General features: G+C 40.5%; 2 protein-coding genes and 1 long non-coding RNA gene across 4 annotated transcripts; 1 reads left to right on the forward strand and 2 right to left on the reverse strand.

Annotated features, from left to right (window-relative positions):
• Positions 1 to 2,066: 2,066 nt before the first annotated feature.
• LOC145455811 (uncharacterized) lies at positions 2,067 to 3,650 on the forward strand. The gene is made up of 2 exons (XR_013920426.1): positions 2,067 to 2,475; positions 3,462 to 3,650. It is a non-coding gene; the product is annotated as an uncharacterized LOC145455811 (long non-coding RNA).
• A 1,295-nt stretch (positions 3,651 to 4,945) lies between these two features.
• On the reverse strand, positions 4,946 to 16,624 carry LOC145455765 (tRNA wybutosine-synthesizing protein 4-like). 2 transcript variants are annotated; one of them, XM_080333760.1, is made up of 10 exons: positions 16,485 to 16,624; positions 16,050 to 16,230; positions 14,441 to 14,651; positions 12,050 to 12,176; positions 11,864 to 11,985; positions 10,641 to 10,945; positions 10,465 to 10,583; positions 9,420 to 9,907; positions 8,922 to 9,059; positions 4,946 to 6,873 (listed from the first exon to the last, which is right to left on the reverse strand). In XM_080333760.1, the coding sequence occupies exons 1-10, from the start codon at positions 16,497 to 16,499 to the stop codon at positions 6,525 to 6,527; spliced, it is 2,055 nt and encodes a 684-aa protein (XP_080189886.1). In that variant the 5' UTR covers positions 16,500 to 16,624; the 3' UTR covers positions 4,946 to 6,524. The 2 variants fall into 2 exon arrangements, with proteins under 2 accessions (XP_080189886.1, XP_080189885.1); XM_080333759.1 differs by having other exon boundaries at positions 10,465 to 10,945.
• On the reverse strand, positions 16,607 to 18,804 carry LOC145455772 (2-oxoglutarate and iron-dependent oxygenase JMJD4-like). Its single transcript, XM_080333770.1, has one exon. It carries the CDS (start codon positions 18,583 to 18,585, stop codon positions 17,086 to 17,088), a length of 1,500 nt encoding a protein of 499 aa, XP_080189896.1. The 5' UTR covers positions 18,586 to 18,804; the 3' UTR covers positions 16,607 to 17,085.
• Positions 18,805 to 20,962: the final 2,158 nt, after the last annotated feature.

Here is a 20,962-nt window from a genome sequence, read left to right on the forward strand (position 1 = left end):
TACAACTTAGCTACGTTCTAAATTGCTATGGTACAACGATTCAAAAGCCGCGGATTGTCGGAGTACGGTATCGGTAAGAATGCTGGTTCGGTTTATTAGCAATTTTTATTAGTTCAACACCACAGACACCCACCTCAGCCTATAGGGCAGTGGTTCTCAACCGAGGGTCCGCGAAACCTCCAAATTTGCCGAATGGTTGACAGACATGGGGTAATCGCGATTAGTAATCGGAATCGATTACGACGATTACAGCATTTTCAAGTAATCGTAATCGCAATCGATTACATTCGAAAAAAAATCCAAAGTAATCGTAATCGACTACTTCACATATCTAATCGATTTCTTTGTGAAAGAACGATTACTTTTTTATTTGTACAATGAATATATGACATAACCGAGCATTCGTGAACAAGGAAGAGATATTATACCAGGTTTTTTATAGCGCAAACGATTGATTTTCAAACACGTAGTAAATATATATTCGATGTACATTGTTGTGTGATTGTTAGAACAGTGGCAGCCATGCTGTAGGCTATAACAGGTTATCAATACACTCCAGACGTCACTACCTCGCAGCAAGATAATAATAATAATCGTTGGGTTATATTTTTCATCTGAACAAGTCAGACACAATGTACAATGCGATGTAATGAACAGATAGTAGGATGTCGAACGACACGCATGCAGTTGCGATCGTCGTCCAAGTCCACGTCGTCCAAATATCATATGATCGACCGAAAAGATCATCGCTCTATCAAATATGCCGGACCTGATGTGTGGAACAGTATCCCGCCGGCCATCCGGCAGTCGACGAGCATGTCCACATTCAAGTCGAAATACAAGCAATTACTACTAAATAAATACAGTCCATCTTCAAGATTACCGGACCACGACTGACCTATCGATCTCGCTTCCCATGACATGCCGCCCTATTTCTTGTCGCTTCCTTTTTCTATACTATCTTCTTCACTTTCACTCAGTGTGCATGCCTCCTCTTTACATCGCCTAGGCCAGGGGCGGGCAACATACGGCCAGCGACGGGATTTTGTCCGGCCCGCGGACAGTTTCCCGTCTTAGTTGATAATGTGACCCGCCGCTTGGTGTCCGGTGAATACTGAAAAAAACATTACCGATAATGGACACCACCGCGAATGAAATGTATGCAATGCAGGCATCTTATGCATTACAGACCGTGTGCATGTGAATGACCGCTTTGCCACATTCGGTGTCGATTCTCAGGTACAAATTTATCGACAACGCCTTCTCAATAAGTTACATTCTTGGCATTTCTGGCCGTTCTCTCTTGGCCGTTCTCTTCTGGTTTCCTCGGTATTGGTATATAACCTATTTTTCTCGATTTTAGTATAGAACCCCCGCGGCCTTAGTCTGCCGAGTAAGTAGAGCTAGAAGACTTGCATTAGCGGCATTTACGGTTCTATACCAATACCGAGAATGGACATTACACAGAATGCGTGCGAGAGTGGAGCTTACGCGTAAGATCGTAGAAGCGAGAAGACTTGCATTATCGACTTTCACGATGTACTCAACCCAATGGGGCATTTCCACTTCATTCTGAACACTAGGGGCGATAAAGATAACTCGACCCAAAACTGTTTTGCTGCTATATGCATTACTATGGGACTGGACTAAACATGAACCTAATTTAGTCTTTTGGCGTACAACGAGGATGGTGAAAGTATCCATATCAATATAAATCATCCATATGGATATCAAATAGCTGTTAGCCGACGAAAATGATGTTTCTTGGCGTCAGTCGTCGTGATGGAAGTGCTGAAATTACGATTCTATTCTTATCACCAACTGTAATGGTTCTATCATTATTATTTTCCCGATTTATCGGGCAAAGCTACACCAGATTGGACTGCATTCAATACATACCCTTTCTAGATATAGTGTGATCTTGGCCAAGTAGCTGTCTGGTTGAAAGACCTTATGTCATTTCAATACCTCCCTATCCTTCAATCTCATCACTATCTGTTGGTGTTTTTAAATGATAAAATACTAATAATACCAACTCGTTCTGATGATTGACAACGGCCTAATAATCACCAGTCTGCGTAGTTTCAAATAGTAACTTATGTATTGATGTTTGGTTATGCTTAGTTAAACCCAGTTTGACCGTTGCTGCTTGGCGAGCAGTAGGCCTATCTATGTAGTATACGTAGCCTATGTATTGTACGTACACCGGACAAACATTTGAAATTTTGTACTCGTCAAATAAAACATTACGATGGTTAAAATCAACAGCTGCTGATATATATCATAACCGAGCCGTTCTTTGCCGTTTCTCGTAACGGCAGATTGCAGTAGGCTATATCTGTATTAAGTGGAAGGTAGAATTTTAGGTTCACTTTATCTTATTCTCATATGACTGTAATTGAAACGGGCGCGCATCGTTATTTCACAATTTTTCACTCGACATTTATATCTGTCGCCATATAGCCATCCGCTTAGGTAGGGATGGTGTGAACCTCTGAAAGGTTCAGGCTCGTGTGAACGCGAACCTTTTTGAAAGGTTCTGTGCGAACGCGAACGTGAACCTCATGACGTCACGTGACGTCATACTGCTAATTCCAAGCCTATCTTTCAATGTAGGGATAGCCGATATTAATGTACACGATACCTAGCGACGACTCCGGCCACATAATGCCACAATGCTGAAGTAAATATTGACGTTTTGAACGTCGCTAAATGTATCAACTGAGGCAATCAAATGATATAATGCTTCCATAGAATGAATATCATCCGTCGCTTTGCCAATAATTTCGACGAGGACTGGCCAGGGAATATAAGCTTACGCCCTAACGGTATTGGTCAGACCGGACAATGTAGTCGGCGTCTGAGTATTGCTTCATTGATATTGAGCAGAGTGTAAAACAGGTTTTTGTACTTGATACCGGCTACCCCACAAGTTATACAGTTGTAGCCAACACCTTGCTCGGACGGATTTAGTTTTAATGATATACACATACAGTAAACATATGAAGTCAAGATTGACCCCGTACGCCTGCAAGATTTGTTACATCACAAAACGATATCAATTCCATTGATTGGTTGAATAAGCATCATTCGCTGACTACATGTATAGGGCATGTCGCTCGTGATGTAGTGTGATTGTGGGCCAAGCTCACAGCAGAGGAGTCACTAAACAATAAACATTCACGAAAGGAAAGCTATATAAGCTATATATCGTTGAGATTGTCAAGGTGCATGCTCGTTTTGTGTTGATTTCTTATGCTGCCAGCCCCATGCCATAGACTGGCCCGCAGTTGAAATGCAATAAATTCGAACCAAAGATGAAGTGAAAATTCTAATATATGAAAAAGGTTCACAGTGCAGAACCTACCAAGGTTCTGTTGTGAACGCGAACCTCTAAATTTCCGAGGTTCACACACAGAACGCGAACGTGAACCTCACGTTCACACCATCCCTACGCTTAGGCTATATACACCATGTTAGCGTGGGTTGTAGGTACAATCAGGACCAAAACAGCAATTCGTCCCCCACTCCAAACGCTGGTATCGGTAGGGTTGTAACCAAGTCACAATGTTCCGAGTCACAAGTCAATCTCACATTTATAGTTTTCACTCGAGTCAAGTCGAGTCATTTTCAATTCACACCCGAGTCAAGTCTGAGTTCAAGTCAGCTAGTAAGGGTCGAGTCCGAGTCATAGTGTTTGACTCGAGTACGAGTCCAAGTCGTTATGTTCACAGATCAGTTTTCCGGTCAATCCGGTTCAACCCACTTTTTTCAACTCTGCTCGAGTGATATAGAATGGCTCGTATTCATAATATAGTAATTTTCATCAGTTTCCACAGTTTACGGCCCCATTTCCAAGTATCAGGACTGTTAGTCGAAATACAAATAATGTGGTACCTTTACCATTCTTCGAAGTTACATGGAATGTCTGTCTTGGCCGTTCTAGTCTCGAGCCACAGAGCGCGGCTACTGACAATGGACACATACCCGAAGTTTTGGCAAAGGTCATTCTTTGGTAGCACACTTTGTGGAGTTGCATGTTGGCCGAAATTGCATACGTCTTTTGGTGTGTCGTGACGGGGTAATGACTGCCACCGAAATGCCTATTCCTATAAATCATGCATGCTTTGTTTCTTAAGGGGGAGAGGTATGCGTTTCAAAATCAAGCTATTTAGAGACGTTAAATCCCAAAGCTAGAAGAAAATTTTCAAGTTCAATAACTCTCTTGAAAATACTCTATAATAATTTATGTTGATTTACGAAATACTTTGAAGTCCCCTTAGAGCTCGCTCCCGGTCTTGGGGAGTTTGGGGTGTGGCAGGTACGAACCTCGCAAGAATGCAAATCGTTGGGTGCGCCGAATAGTCCTGCGACTGCATAGAGTTGGCCAATGGGTGCATCATGACGTAACAAGCAAAAGATGCATAATTTATGAAGAAAGTTGTTATCTCATTAGACCTTTTCATCGCAAGCCTAATATTGTCTTCGAATATCTCTTCTGAAATTAGTTCTAAGAAGTAAAACAAATGTAATCGTGAGTAATCGTGATTACTTTTGAAATGTAATCGTAATCGACTACTTCCTGGTTTTGCTGTAATCGTGATCGCGGGATTCACAAGTAATCGTAATCGCAATCGATTACATTCGTGAAGTAATCACCCCATGTCTGATGGTTGATAACATAATTTTTATTTTATTTTTAAATTTCAGAAATCACTAGTTAGTTTCGCCTCATAACCCACATAAACAGAATGGTCGTTAGGGATGAAATATTTTGCCATTCAAACTCATTTATTGTCAAATTGTCAATAGCCTACTGATACAGATAGACTGCTGTTTAGAGGTGTTTTTTTTCGACGCTACGGCTACAGCTTCTGACGTACGCGCTAGTCAACTGACTAATCACCGCTCTGAGTACTCTTGCAATCCTGATCACACACGTAGATCTAAGGAGCTCTCTTTAATAATACTGAACAGTAAAATAGTAGTAGTGGTCAGAAACTTGTAGATTTACCAGGTTCAAATGATACTGCGGTGCAATAAGAAATAGAATAAATGAAGCCAATTGTCAATCTTACGGCTGAAGCGCGAGCGCGCCAACCTGAATATGCGAGCTCTGAAAACACGTGCCTCGCAGACTACCTTGTCAATAAGATTAAGGTCAGGAGAAAGGAGGTTGGGTGCAGGGGTGCGTAAGAAGATTATTGGCCCCCTGCTGGGACAGTTCAAACATATGATGTAGTCCTTGATCGCCACCAATATTGGATTGCTTTCAACTTGCGAACTCTGTCACCATGGAAAGCCAGGGATATTTAAAAAGAAATCCAGAGATGAAAATGGATTAGGCGACGGCCTGCAGTGAACATGAAACTCAATGAATTGCCATTTTCATGCACAATGTAAAACGTAACATGCAAGCACTCGTCTACGCCACCCATGTCGCTGGTTTTATTTGTTGTTTGCCGGTGTCACTTGACGCAAGACAACGGCAAATGTCCGCAGGTATTGGCAGCCAATCCCAACGCTTTAGGTTAGAGAGAAAAGATTCAATGCGACCCAGCTGAAGAACTTCTACTTTTTCAAATAGGATTTGCTTATTTTAACTACCGTCTCCAGTGATTATGATTGAAGACTATTTCAGTTTCTACTAGAACAGTTTTACGCCAAAGTACTTACTATGTTCACTTTTGGATGTTGAAAAGTACTAAGAACCGCGTGAAATCACATAAACTGCCGAGGCAGTTTCAATGATCATAGCTACTAGTACTTTGTAGCATATCATTAGTTATGTTACGTTAGTCGTTAAGATGCTGCCTGCAATTTATAAGGTAGCTACCTCTGATTAACTACCAAAATAATGAGAACCTTTGATCAAATCAACCTCTTAAAACAGGGGCGGGCAACATACCGCCTGCGAGGGGATTTTGAGCGGCCTGCAGTGTGTTTCTACCCTGAAAGTGAAATTCTAATCTGAAATTATTGACAAATTTTATGAGTCACAGAATGAATCCGAGTGTGCCAACCTGAGAAAGATGGCCATGAAACTACTTGTTCTGGTCGGGACTACCTACATACATTTGCGAGCAAACATGTTCGATCATGAACATTAACAAGACAAGACTGCGTTCCAATGTAACTCATGTTCATATGCAGTCTTTAATAAGGCTTTCTACATACGACATGCAGCCAGAGTTCAAAGAACATGCTGACAACTTTGATCGACTACGGATGTCTGATTGACTTCAACAGCTGTTGAAGTACATTTGGTCAATAAATTCATTAAATACTGTTTTTGGGGTCTATGCTCTAAACTAGAAATTTACCTTAAATACGATTTAGTCCTTGTATAGATGAATAAATATGGTCGAATGGCAACGCTGATTACTTACACCACACCTGCTTGTAATCAGGGGGACGAAAGACGCCTACACAACCAAGTAATATCACATGGACATTTCATCTGTTGTCAGTAGGTCAAAATGAATTCGCGTGACGTCAGCTCATTCATTGCTCAAAACACCCCTTTAATCGCACATGGCAGAGTTTTTAAATTCTACTTTCAAGGTCATTGGCGTCTTGACAAAGTAGGTTCCAAAAGAGAAGCAATTGTCCCCTCCACCCAAAATCACAATCTCTTCTCGATCGTTCGACCAGACGCAAGAATGGTTGTGAAGAAGGGCAGGTGACTCACACGATAACTCAAATCGAGCCAACGTTGGTTCACGCAAGTTTACGACGTAGATAGCGTCCTTAACTTCCTCGTCGCCGTAACGCGTGTGAGGATTGAAGGTCACTCCTCCGCAGAGAATCAATGTTCCATTGCACATGATCGACGAGTGTGAATATATCTTCGGCGACATTGGCATCTTCAATCTGGAATGATATGCGAAATTTGAGACAAAACATCCAGTGAACATAGCAGATCATTTCCTAGATCAGTGGTACTTAAGAGTGCTTAAAACGAACGCCAGGGGTTAGCTGAGCTAGTCTTATGACTACAGTGGAGGTCAACGCACACCCGTGTCATACTACAGAAGTAACACAATGATATTCAGTAAATATTCATGATAATCGACCTGTTTGATTGAACCCCTGGGGTTTGGTGAGTAAGTCGGTGAGTGAGGAATGAAAAAAATGAATTTCATTAATGGTCTTACACGGTACATGATACATGGCGCCAAATATTAAATGAAACATCATGACTTTGGGGTCTTGCACCCTCCAGTCGTCACATCTTGATAACCGCTTATACCAGAAAGCAAGTCTTGGGCTAAAAAAAACTTGCAGAATTACCTTTGTCATAAAAATGATCAGAAGACCATACCCTGTGGTAAGATCCCTGGTTCAATCACTGAAGTAAATTTTTTTAACTGGTTTTGTTACAAAAATAGGTCAAAAGTAACTAGTAACACTAAACGGGCTGCTTGAACGGGTACGTGAACCGGCTGACCACTGCTCATGCCGTTTGTTACAGGATATAACTCAAAAGAAAATCAGTGTAATATGCTACAAAAATGATATGAAAGTGGCATTTAGCAATATGAAATCACTCAACCACGAAATTGTATCTTGAAAAGAAACTGTTCAACCTCGTCCAGATACAACGTTACAGAACACTGGAAACTCAGTGTCAGTCAGACAGACAGACATTTATTGGTTCGTCAAACATAAAATCAATGCCTCGTTGTTCCAGATTGCTTGAAACAATTCCCATTTTCACATTTGAGGGTAGTTTTAAGAGGGTTTCTATGCACTGACTGGATTGCAGTTTACAGTATTGGAATCAGTATGACAGATGGGTTAAATTAATAATGATTTTATGCATTTACTTCTAAGGTAGCTAACAACAAAATTACCGTACTGAAAGAAGTACACTTTATTTTACTAACTGAGAAGAGTACAAAGGTTAAGAACCGATACCGGTACGCTAGATAGATAAATAGGTGGGCATTAATGAAGTAGCCTACTTCTACAGTAGATTTTCATCAAGTTTTTCTCACTTGCACTAAGCACCCAAATAGTAATGTTATTAGTAGGGCGCTTTTTTTGTCCTGTTAAAAAAGTAGCGCTAAGTCAAAAAATTGTCAAAATTGTTTACAGAGTGAAAATTTTTTTGGCCCCTGCATTTTGCTTGTATTGTAGATTTTGCACTGATGGTGAACTTATTATTTGATATTTTACAGCTTGTAGCCTAATTTATAGGCCTACTGTTGTAGACGGCCCATTGCCTGCTCATTGTCAATCATAAACGGTCAAATGAAACAAAACAGGTTGACATGGTGTTATGGTCAACGTACCGCAATATCCTAACTGAAGAAAGACTGCTTGGGCAATGCATGGTTCTTATATCAAGAACCGCATGATGAAAACTTTTGATGTAGACACCATTGTCTAGACACCATTGTCAGAATGAAGCAACACGGCGAGTTCAGTGTTGTCAGCCAACAACTGCTGATGTTGAACGTTCTTTCTCGGCAAACTACTGAGTAAGGACAGAAACTTTCTACACTAGAATGTATGAAAGTATCTTTCGTTGAACTACAAAATTTTTTAATTATTTTTACCATAATATGTGATGTAACTGCTGGAATTCGTCATAGGGCCAGACTTTGTTAGCATACAGGTTTTTTCAGGTAAAAATTTCTCAGATTTCAAGTCAAAAAGTTTTTCCGGGCCAAACTACTTCGTAAGGACAGACAGTTCAACCAGAAATGAAGACAAGTGGTACAATATCAACACTAAGTGCGAAAACTCCTAATTTGCATACGCGAGGTCAGAATTTGGTCAAAATTAATGTTTTTTTAGTTAAAAAATGTCAAAATCTGGATAATATAGGTCAAAATCTTCTGTTTTTTAAATTAAAAAAAAATTGCCGTAGTTATTAGACATATTAGGACGATGAAACTTATTCCGCGACTTACCTCGACATTACAGCCACACAACGAACACCGATCTCGAATTTAACTGTGAAAATATCATCCAACGGAGTCTCTTCCAAACCAATCCCTCCACACAAAACACAAGTGCTGTCATCCATGGCGGTCAGCGAAGAAGAATGTCTTTAGAAAGTAGTAATGATGGTGATTAAACTGAGGTAGCGGTCAGTCACCAATTAGAATATTCTGGTCGAAATTCCAGATCGCAGGAGATAAAGTACTACTATCATTGGTGGTCTGTACCGAAGTACTTCTACTTTACAGGAGAACTCGAGAAGATTTTGCGTACTTTCAGTTCTACTTCACAGTTTTAGAAGCAAAACTACTTTGGATTTTGAAAAGGAGAAACTAGTCTTGCGATGAGTTTGCGTAACTTACATGAGTGAAATTGTTATAATGGCGACATTGAACAATCATTTTATTACGGCAACCGAATATATTTTCGTAGATTGTACCGACAGAAATATTACCAATCCAACTTACCTCGGACTAACGTCTAACGGAAGATCAACCATGCTCCATTGCGCTGCCTCGGTGTCAAAAATCCACATATCGTAGAATACAGAAGTAGTATCGCGCCCACCGAACACTACCATGCATTCCGTTTCGGAGTTTGAGTACACCATAGCGGCTGCATGCCTCCATCTAGGCTTAGGCCGCGGCTGTTCCGACAAGCTCATTATTCTGGAGCGATAAGTCCAGCTACCAGAAATACATGGAAACAACTGGATTTCTGTGATCATGTCGGTGCACTTGTTCGGAGACGATCTTCCGCCGAAAACTAGAACTTGTCCGTTCCGTGATGAGACGCACGTAGCGTGCATGGGACAAGGCAGTAAATGCGAGTCTTCAGAACGTTCACAAGGGTGTAGTTGATAGGAGCGCAGGTCGACGGCTAGTATGCTGTCGCTCAACCTTTGATGTGACAGTTTTGAGCTTTGAACCCCGAATCCTCCAACGACAATAGCGTACTGAATAAAGAGAAAATATGCGTACTGGTAGGAGAAACGCTCGGTGGCCAGTGGGGGTCTCATAAAAAGTTAGGGTGTAGTAAGCCGGCAACGATATGCAGGTAAAAATATCTAGATCAGCAGTTCTTAATTGGAGTTTGGCTGAGCCAGTCTTGGGGGGTTCGCCAGAAGTCCAGATACATACCCAACTAACACAGCAGAAGTCATACTGGTTTGCAGTAAATACTCATCATGATTGTCTTGTTCTGATTGAAATTCATGCTTCAATTGCTTTTTATTTGTCTATAACTTTTGTTGATGCACACTGCACAGTTCATTTTGCGTACCAGTATTTGATAAGTGAAAAATACAGTGGCTTATTTCGTGCATCAGAGTAAGATCCATAAAGTGAAACACGTAGTGACATATTCCGTGTATGGGAGTGAGAAGCAATAAGTCAAATGTGGGTCTCAGTAAGACTCATTAAGTCAACAATGTTGGAACATATTCAATGTAACAGAGCCAGAATCAAGTCAAAAAACTTGATAAGACTCCAGGAAAGGATGGTAATGTGTTACCTCCAATCCTTGTAATTGGGTGACACACGAACAATGCCCAAAACGCTGCATACAGTCAGAGTTGGTAACTGGATTACAACAGTCAATACTGGAAGCGTTTTCAACCGGTATTTCTGCACCTGAAAACTGCACAAATGTAATAATGATATTGTCAATATACCGAATCGTGACCGTACTTTCGCCAATTAGATCTCCTCCAAACATACGCGTAACAAGATTTTGGATGTCATCGTTCTCGCTGTTTGTCGAACACAAAACGACATAGTGCTGACAAGCACGATGCCACGCCTCGAATTCGTCAAATATCTCAAGACTTTCAATTTTTTTTCGGATTTCCAAATTGATGCAGCGATAGTAAAAGCGCGACAGAGTCGTAGCCGTTGTCGTTTTCAGTCCGCTATTTCGATGACGTTGAATTTGATCACGTATTGTCGGATAATCGTGAATTGTAAGAAGGGGACTTCCGATTTGATTGAAATGTCTGCAAAAACAGCTTTATTACTCCCAGACTCGTATCCTACTGATGCAGTACAAAGCACATAGTTCAACAAAGTATGACATGCACACATTAACAAATTATACCCTCCTAGTCCGCAAAAGGTATTTTATCAATAAAGATTAACGTTTAACGTTTAGAGACTTTCAGTCTGCCGTGGGTGGGAGTCTTAATCGGTGATACCACGACATCAAAAACTTGAAGCACAAAGCTATATCTGTGAAGCAGTGTGCCACGAATTACTATGAAATAGTTGTGGGGTCGAGAAACACAAAATTATTTTCGATGCAACAAGCATTATATTCTTCATAAATGAGTAAAAGGTTCAAAAATAACTTTAAAAAAACAGAAGTCGTCTAAAGAATGATGCCTAACAATTTTTGCATATTTCAAACTGGCAGAAGAGAAGTTTTTGTAGCCTGGATGGCGGGTAATCCCAGAATTATTAATGAAAAACTGAAATAACATCGCTTCTACGGGTTGAAATTGCGTCAAATTTGTCTTTTATCATTTTCAAAGACAGCTCCGTAATTTCATGGGGTTGAAAGTAAAATTTGAATTTTTCAAGTTTTTTCAGGATAAATTCAAAATTTTCAAACTCCTGTCCACGTGTTCACGTCTACCAGTTGGAATGGAGCCAAATTTGGTGTGCAGCGTTTTCTCAGGCAACCAAACAACCCTTAGTGAATATGTTCGAACAATTATACATATTGATACAATAAAGTAGCTTGCAACCTGAGTTTATCCATGTGCATTGACTGCTTTCTTTACCCTGTTGGACTAACTGTTGCTTGAAACATTCATTTATAAATACGGCAAATAGTCAATGCAGGTATCAATTATAATAATAACAATATAATATAAAATATTAGGAAATGATCCGTATAAATTATTTACATTCACCTTATCATAACTTTACCAAAACTATCATCCGGGGTAACTTGCTCAAACACGGTAAACATTGCGTGCGGAAACGTATCTGCAACCCATCCGATCACGTTAGAAGACTTCTTGCTGGGAAGATACTGAATACGAAATCTCGACGTCAAATATTTCTGCAACGTACCTCCATCAAGCACATCAACTTACGGTGAGAACTACTTCCGACAGAAACAAGGTAGGCTTACTGACGTCGACGCCAACGTCGACCAAGATCCTGCGCAATTCATCTCCGACAAGCTGCAAGTCGAAACCAATAGCGGTGTAATTTTCGGACCTGAAGAAAAGCGAAATGTAATTTTTTGAGAGCAATTGCGGTTAGGGATGGGAACAATGATTTCAGTACCAAAATCTGAAATGGGTATTACTTGTAATGATGTAAGTCTACTAGCGCTGGTTAGGGTTACCATATTTTTGGCTCCAGAAGACACCTTTTAGAAATTAAAAAAGTCAGCTTGCCTTACCAGAAAAGTGCCGATTCTAGAATTTTTACTGGAAATCATGTTGTGTTGACTAAAAAAAGTCAGATTTTCGTCTCAACTCCCAAATAAACGATTTTGTCACAGTATTTCTATGTTGATGACTAAAAAAGGTCATTTTCCAACCCGGTCATTTTTCCAACTGCGTCATTTCTGGAATTTTTAGTTATGCCTGTCCATTAGCGTGGCTGTCAAAGCTATAATGGAGGACATATTCCCAAAAAGGAGGACATTTAGGTGTTTTCCGGAAAAAGCAGGACAATCCTCTTCAAGGAGGACATGTGATAACGCTAGCTAGTGCGAGATAATTTTTGGAGCATATCAATTACAATTACACCCATTTCCATCAACAGTTATACCAACAACAATAATTTTAGTCTCAATACTTTTTTTCTACAGCGGATGCCTTGAAATCCTCAACTGTCAGTATCGCAGCATCTAAAACACCTAGTACAAAGCTGCACACATTAGTAGAAACAACATTTCTGTGGAATAGTGATCAATCTGAAGCAATGCCTCAAATCGCAATGAAACAGGTTTGGTCGAACTAATATCAAATCATTTTGGTGGTTGTGTAGAACAGTGGTTCTCAACCTTTTTCACCTCGCGGACCGGTAAAATTTCAAAAAATGTCTGGCGGACCGGTGAACGTTCAAAATTGAAATGAAGCCAATATGTAAAGTATGCAACCGTTTTTCGCATACTTGGTGTTAGAGAGTGACATTTAGAGGGTTTTGATCGTAATTAATTATCTTCATGTGATTTTATGGTAGCGAGTCTGCTGAGTCGAGGTAAAATTGCCTTGTCCAGATAAACGTGCTACCGCCGAGAGTCGTTTACAGTCTTTCGCGCCGATGGCCATGGGTTTAACGGACCACGCCAACTCGAATAATATTCTTCTCTTTGACAATATTGATAGAGAAAAAGCATTTCGGAGTGGAAACAAGCACCTTGTCGTGCTTCCTTGCTCATCGCCCACTGTCACCAGACGCAGGGTAGACTGGCAACTACGAACACAATTCGTGCCGCTAGAAAACACCTTGCAGCAGCTGTACGGGCCGTTCGCAAATCCGGGCCGAAAAAGCATTTCGTCAGCCCACCCCAAAAAAAATGTTGGTTTTGGGCCCCAACAGGGCGATAAGCCAAACCTCCGGGGGCTTCGCCCCCATACCTTACAGTTGAGTGGTTGTTTTCACCTATACTTGTGAGCACACTCATTCTACTCACCAGAGAGCAGAGAGTTTATGTAGCTTAATCGCGCCAATAGCGAACATTTTCGATCATTCATGACTTAATCGGTTTTCTCGCTGCCGAATATTTGGCACACCTTTCGGAGTCCCATGTTAGCCTAAACTTCATTATGTGTTGGTACGTCGTAGCGTGGTAAGGGCTGACGCCGATATATCTATTTCTGTAAATCATGCGTATTTCTCGGAGAAGGGCACCTAATAAGCAAGACATATAGTAATCCACTAAATCGCGCGAAGCGCAAAAAGAAATTGGAAAAATCTCAAAAAAGTTTCAAAAAAACACTCCATGATTTATGTTCATTTGCAAAATAATTTTGGGCCCTTTTCAAGCTCGGCCCTCTTCAATTTGGCGGTTTGGGGTGCCCCAGGTACGATCCTGCACAAAATGAATGAAACGAAAACGAATGATCGCGCAAACTGCGCTGTTTAGCGATTAGTCAGCTCGTATCCGTTCTGTACTCGTCGCTCGCATGTCGTCAAATGACACGTCTTGAACTTCAAGTCAAATCGAATATGTTTCACGCCCTAATGTTACCTTACGAAGTTCTGAATCAGTTTAAAATTTGATGTTGTATTTATTTTATCAATGAGCAAGCCTTCGACATTGCATCTTGAAATTAAGGTATAAAATTGTAATATACCTGGCGGACCGGCAGGAATGTCGTCGCGGACCGGCGGTTGAGAACCACTGGTGTAGAACATAAAGTGTCTGTGGTCATATGAAAGGTACATACTCTTAGGACACTCGAATACTCAACTGAGACTCGAATCACTGTTGCACTCAATTTTGCCCAGCCTTGAGTCATATATACCTGCGGAAGACATGGTCCGGGTTGTTTTTCGTTGGACAGGGCTCAGAAAAAAGTCCGCCTCTTGCCGCCAGCGCCAATTTTCTTGTTATCACATCGGGAAAATCGATTTCGACAAAGTGCGTGCTCCCCAGAAGGTTTTTTTCCTGCATTCGAAAGTATGTCGTGTCAAAACCGGCGCCCAACGACACAATCTGATTTCCAGAGCCGCAACCTGAAATTTCAACGGATGAGAGATGAGAAGTCGCAACTTACGACGAGAGGATTATATCCCAATCCCTTCCAATCACAAACGTGCCACTTTTAGAGGGTGCCAGGCCAGCATAAACAAAATAAACGAGGGCCAGTGCTGGCCAGTGATAAAGTTTTTATTTTTTGTAGTAGGCATTGTCCTTTGTCTGTTCATATAAGCCGCGATGGTAAATCCGTCAATTTGAAAGTGGTCACTTCCGATACAACTACTAAAAGTCGTGATGCATTGTCCAAATTGACTTTTCAACCTACTTATTCGAGTAGGACTACTTTTAAGCCGTCTCACTTTCTACTACTATGTGAAGTAGAAATGATACATTTTGATAATCACCAACTTCTACTTGTAATTGAGTAGAAATTTAATGCTATAAGTTGCAAGGCCCACTTTCCCCACAAGAATTGGTGATGGTGAGGCCTATCAACAAACTACGATGTCCCACTACAAATACCAATTATTATAACCATCGAGGTCAAACGCAAGAAACACGGACACATTTCCACGATGAATAAATTTTAGTCAAAATATTGATGTGCAAAGTCAGCATGTGGATATTTAGTGGTTTTGTTCCTGTTAGCACACTAGAGCTAGACTCGAACATAAAGAACCAAGCTATATTAGAAATGTATTTCACAGGAAAAACCCGCAGGCCGGTCGCACACACCTGACACCGAGGAGTAGGACAGCTTAGGCCAGTGGTTCCCAACCTTTTCGACTTATACCGATCAAGATAGCGTAATGGTTAAGCGTCCGGCTTCTTGATCGGTAGGTCGTGGGTTCGATTCCCGGCCGGGTCAGACCAAAGACCTGATTAGTAACACTGGTATCCATGGCTTCCCTGCTTGGCGCTCATGCATTACTGGGATAGCATGGAGGGGTGGTGCATGACTTAGAAAGTCGTAAAGGCTATATCTGCACTTCCTTGTCCAGCGGCATATGCACATCATGCACTCATGGTATGCATATGCGCAGATCATGTGTATGTATATCATGAGTCGGTGTATATGCCGCAAAAACATCAAGGACAAAAATAAACTACGTCCTTTTCTTTCCTTATAGCCCCCTTATCAAGCTTGACACAAATTTTTGCCCCCTTTTTTCAGTCGACTTTTGCGTCATATGCAGAATGATTCGTCTTCGGCAGTGTTAATTAAATATAGGCTATCTTAGTGGACGTTCTATGATTTTCACAACCCTTTCGCCCCGTTCGTAAGTTTTCGCCCGAACATTTCTCATCATCACCCAGTGGGGGACGATATCGCCCATGTTGAGAACCACTGGCCTAAGCCAAAGTGCAACACATTAGAAATACCATACACCAGAACTTCAACAATTGAATAATCAAGAAGAAAATTGCCAAACCTTTCAAAAATGCTTCCACACAATGAGATATCACGGCGGCCCGTGCAAAGTAACATCGGTTTATCAAAGGTGATCTTCTTGAGCTCTTCTCGACAAAATGAACAATGTAGGGATCGTGAAAATATCCTTTATTCACCATAGAAAGCTTGCTAACAATGCTGCTATCATTGGTACCTTGCACCTGGAAGCATGACGAATAAATACAGTGAGTGAAATAGCTTGGTTTTCGCAATTTCGCAAATTCGCAAAAAGTAAAATTCTGAAATGCATAAAAAAATCTATTGATACACCTGGACAAAAATTCCAAAACAAAATTTCAAATCAAAGTTAAATGTGTCTACCTCTACATTAACTCAACAACAAGTAAGTCTACCGTAAAGTCCCAAGGTGAATATAGGGAAATTTCCATTTTACAGTAACCAAGAGTCGCCCCACCTTTTCTGTATTCATACTGATTGAATCTCTTGCAGTGGTTCCACGAAGCCTAATGAGCAATTATTCAGTAATATCCCTGTAGTATGTATAAAATACTGCACTGCTCACAGTACTAATATAAATCTGAGAAAACAGGATCAGAAAAATGAACAGGTGAATCTTTTAGCAATGTAATATCAGGATTTAAAGACGGTGTATCATAAAACTAGTAAAAAGGGGTTGTCAACAAGACAAGGGGTTACTATTATATCAATCGAAATCTAGAGCTATTCACGGAAGATGGCAAAGCAGTTCCCATCATTCATCATAACAGGTTAAACGTGGGATATATTTAATCTGTTCGGCGCGTAAATAGGCCTACACCTCAGTTCGATTGCAATGAAGTCATAACCAGGACATAGTAAAAGTAATGACCTTGATGACCGCGAGGTTTACAATTGGGAAAAATGCCGTAGCTATAGATATAGCGCAAATTGATTGGTCTATCACAGTATCGTAAGTGTCCGAAAAATAGTCGCCAATGTATTAGACACCTTGCCATAGATTGTCCACAAATACAAGAATGATCATAAATGAGGTGACGAAAGCATCATCTTGAAAATTATTCGACCAGAACTGACTTCAACACTTGCAGACTTTGCCGGAGACATTTTACAATAGAGGACATCAATCTATTTATCGATAATACTGTACCATCATTCGCAATGTCAACTGCTAGAATAGCAAAGTACTCCACTACATCCAATATCATGCATAGGTCAAACATAACATGGAAAAAACACGATCCATTGTTCAATATTGAATTTTTATTATCAGTGCTCATAGCTGGATTTATATCAGCAGATTTAGTGTACATGTCTATTCTCGCTTCAATAATGTCGATTACATTACTAATTGCAGATTTTGGCATTTCAGTTTTAAATTGCGGTTGCAAAAGTGTTTTCATATGCAAATTTGCATTACATAATCTACTATCAGCAATGTTCTCAATAAATTTTAGAAAATCACAGACATTCATACCAGAATCTACTTTTAATATCAACTCACATTGTTCGTACCACTCTATCGTTGTCATAACAGCTTTGCAATCAATAATTTCAGACTGCACTAATGCAGCTTGAATTGATAATAAATTAAGAACTTCTAAAATATTCCCGCCATTGCACCAATTGTGGTTAATAGATATGGTGTCTTCAAGGTTGTGAACTTGATGGTGCCATCCCGATGGCACAAACATAATTTCACCGGCTTCCTGTATGACATCCAAGAATGTAATGCCTTTTGCAACAGCAGTTGAAATGACATCTGTAACATCATAAGGCAATTGTTTCGATTTGTCAGTCAATTTCTTTTCTTCTCCGGGTGGAAATAGTATCCAGCGTTTTCTACCACAGATATTTGCCGACCAACTGAACGATCTGTATACATCAGCATGAAACGGAGTCCAAGAGCCTTTTGGGCCCATATAGACAAAGCGATAGTCGTCAGAAAATTGGGTATTAGAAAATTCATTCATCCAATCACTTTTAAAGTACGAGGGGACATGATACGCCTCATAATCTGGAAATTCTTTGACAAAATGCCAATCCTTCAAATACAAACAACGCTCACTGCTCGATTGTGGACTAGGACTTTCCTTATTATTCTGCAAATACGCTATGTAATCACAGAACATCATTTCAGCTTTGCACTGGCTATTGTAGTACCTATTATTGCAGTCAGCTACAGGCACTTTGGCATGTCCAAACTTTGATTTCAGTAAACCAAAATCGATCTTTGGTTCATTAGTGATCGGATCACAATACTGCCAATTGATTCTAGCATGCCAGTCTTTTGTGATCCATTTTCTGATAATACACGGCTGATTGGCAGCGATATACTTGATGAAGAACTCTTCATAGGATATACCTTCATCAACATAATCGATTCGTGCTGTCCAGTGGTCAGAAGTCGCGCTTGGCGCCTTGGTTTTCTTATATTTGAAGTTCCTGTGACACAGCAAAGCTGACAGACCTTCCACGCTGACGTGGGAACTGTCTGTAATCTCACAACCACAAACGGACTTTGGTGGCATTTTGTTGAAATCAGATGAACATTGCATAATTTCGAACGCCAAAGCCCGACTTTCAACGGTACAAGCTCAGATTATATGGTGTCAGAAGTTCATGTCCATCTCTGGCATTCCTCAAGATGGTAAATTGACTAAATCCGATGAACCATTAGGACATAAGGCACAGACAGCCATCAACACGACGCACAGCGGCAGCAACACGTGAGCAAACAAACAAAACAACTACCACATTACGCCCATTCCCATTTCCGCACCACTGAGCATCACTGGCACGCCAGCTGCTAGGGTTCTGGTTTAAATCATTTTGCCCTTGATTAAAATCGATTTTAATCAATTAAATAATTCAAATCATGATTTTTTTGATTTTTTTGGTTTTTTTTACTCATAATAACAGCAACACCAACAAAGGAAAATGGGATGAATGACAACCATATCAATCATGTAGATGAAGAATAACGCTTACACTTTAATAATGTGGGGCAGTGAATTATCATCCAGATATCTGAAAACGTTCAACCTATGTGGTAATGATAGCTGAAAACCTATGTGATAATGATGGGTCGCGCGAATCATTACTGATCGGTTCTAGTAGCGAGAGAGAGAGAGAGAGAGAGAGAGAGTCTTTATTTTCATCCAACCGAAATACTCAACAAACGGCAGTGATGGCGGTACAGAAAATATGCGTGCACACTGCACAGTATTCGGCATTAGATAGGAATTATCGATAAGACCGTGAAGGTCATCTAGTCTGATCACACCAGCCTCAAACAGGTACACTTGACTCTGAACAGTCTGGCTGTAAAAAATGTTTAGTTAAGAAAGGAAAATAGAAGAAAAATGAAACGATGGTAGCAAATGATCAATGAAGCAATGTCTGGGCGAGTTAGGGCAACAGTGTTAGTGTAACGACAAGAGGTGATCAAGTAGGGCTTTTTTGAATCTATTATAAGGCAATTCACGGATATCTGGTGGTAATGCATTCCAAATGATAGGTCCCGAGTAGTCGATAGATCTCTTAGTTAGCGAGGAAACATGTTGCGTCAAATCGGGACCATCAATAATAGTTGTATTCATCTTGATCGATGGAGTGGTTTCTGCCAGAAAACTGGATCAGAGATAAGGGATTTTTTCAAATTCGATAGAGACTCCCGATTGCGCTTCGCTTGCTGTATCCCAGCAGTGCCTCGGAAATAGCAGCAGCATGTTCCAGACAACTAACCAGTATTCAATAGCAAAACGCTAACATATTGACTATCGCTCTTTGTTCTTTTCCCATCTGTCTGTCAAATAGCTGAACTATACCGCTGCCGGCGACGAGATTTTATCTCCGATTCATATAAAATGCACATGATTGTCCGATAATAATACCCACATTCACGCATCTCGTCCGAAAATTTGAAAAAAAACAAAAAAATCAATAAAATCAAAATGGTAAAGTTAAAATCAAAAATCAACGAAAAAAACCTGATTTAAATCACACTGATTTAAATCAGCCTGATTTAAACCAGAACCCTACCAGCTGCAGCCTCCTATATACATCTTATATCATCGTGTGATATGTATAATATTGGGCATTTTATCCATTTAACCCAGGAATATTCAAACTTTTTGCTAGTCACGGCCGCATTTCGATTAGAAAGTACGGCCACGGCCCCCTAATTTTGGGGAGCTCGAAGAGGGCCAGAAATTATTTCGCAAATCAACATAAATTACATAGTAGTTTGGTGGAGATTTCCTACTTGAAAATGTTCTTCGCGCATGGCACGATTTAATGAAAATAAGTTTCTGCTATTTAATGCAGATCCTCGGCGCCCAAGAAAAAAATACGTAGTATCACATATAAAATAAATAGGCATTTCATCGCCGCCGATTACCGCTCCACAACACACCAAGACGGTGTGGCGAGTTAGCGTAGTGGTATAATCCACAACTGCAACACCAATGGGCTGCGTGTTCCCTTCCGACCGAGGTCGACTCCAGAATCCCTTCCTAAGTGCTGGCGGTTTATCTAGGCTCCTCCTCGCCATCTTATCCGTGTAAGTCAGACCTGGGCAAAGAGCGACCCGCGAAGCTATTCTGTGCGGCCCGCGATAGGTTGGTTGGAATTCAAAACATAAAACCTGCTTTTTGAATGACTAAAACCATGGACTGTATCAAATGAACAGGAATACCTTTACTTTGAAGCCTGTTCATGTTCATGCCACTATTACACTGCCTACTTAACCAAGGGTCACCATATTTTGGGAATCTTAAAAGGGGACACTTTTGCAAAATTTGCAGACTTACAATACTGGGGTAAAATCCAGAAAATTTAGTAAATTTATTCCGGATTTGTATTTGGCTGACTGAAAAAAAGGTAATCTTTCCGAGTCGACTCCGGAAATACCCACTTTCTTTGAGATTTTCC

Source organism: Botryllus schlosseri, chromosome 14 (assembly GCF_051294905.1).
Source record: "Botryllus schlosseri isolate E-star chromosome 14, Bs_hap1, whole genome shotgun sequence".
NCBI classification, from domain to species: Eukaryota; Metazoa; Chordata; class Ascidiacea; order Stolidobranchia; family Styelidae; genus Botryllus; species Botryllus schlosseri.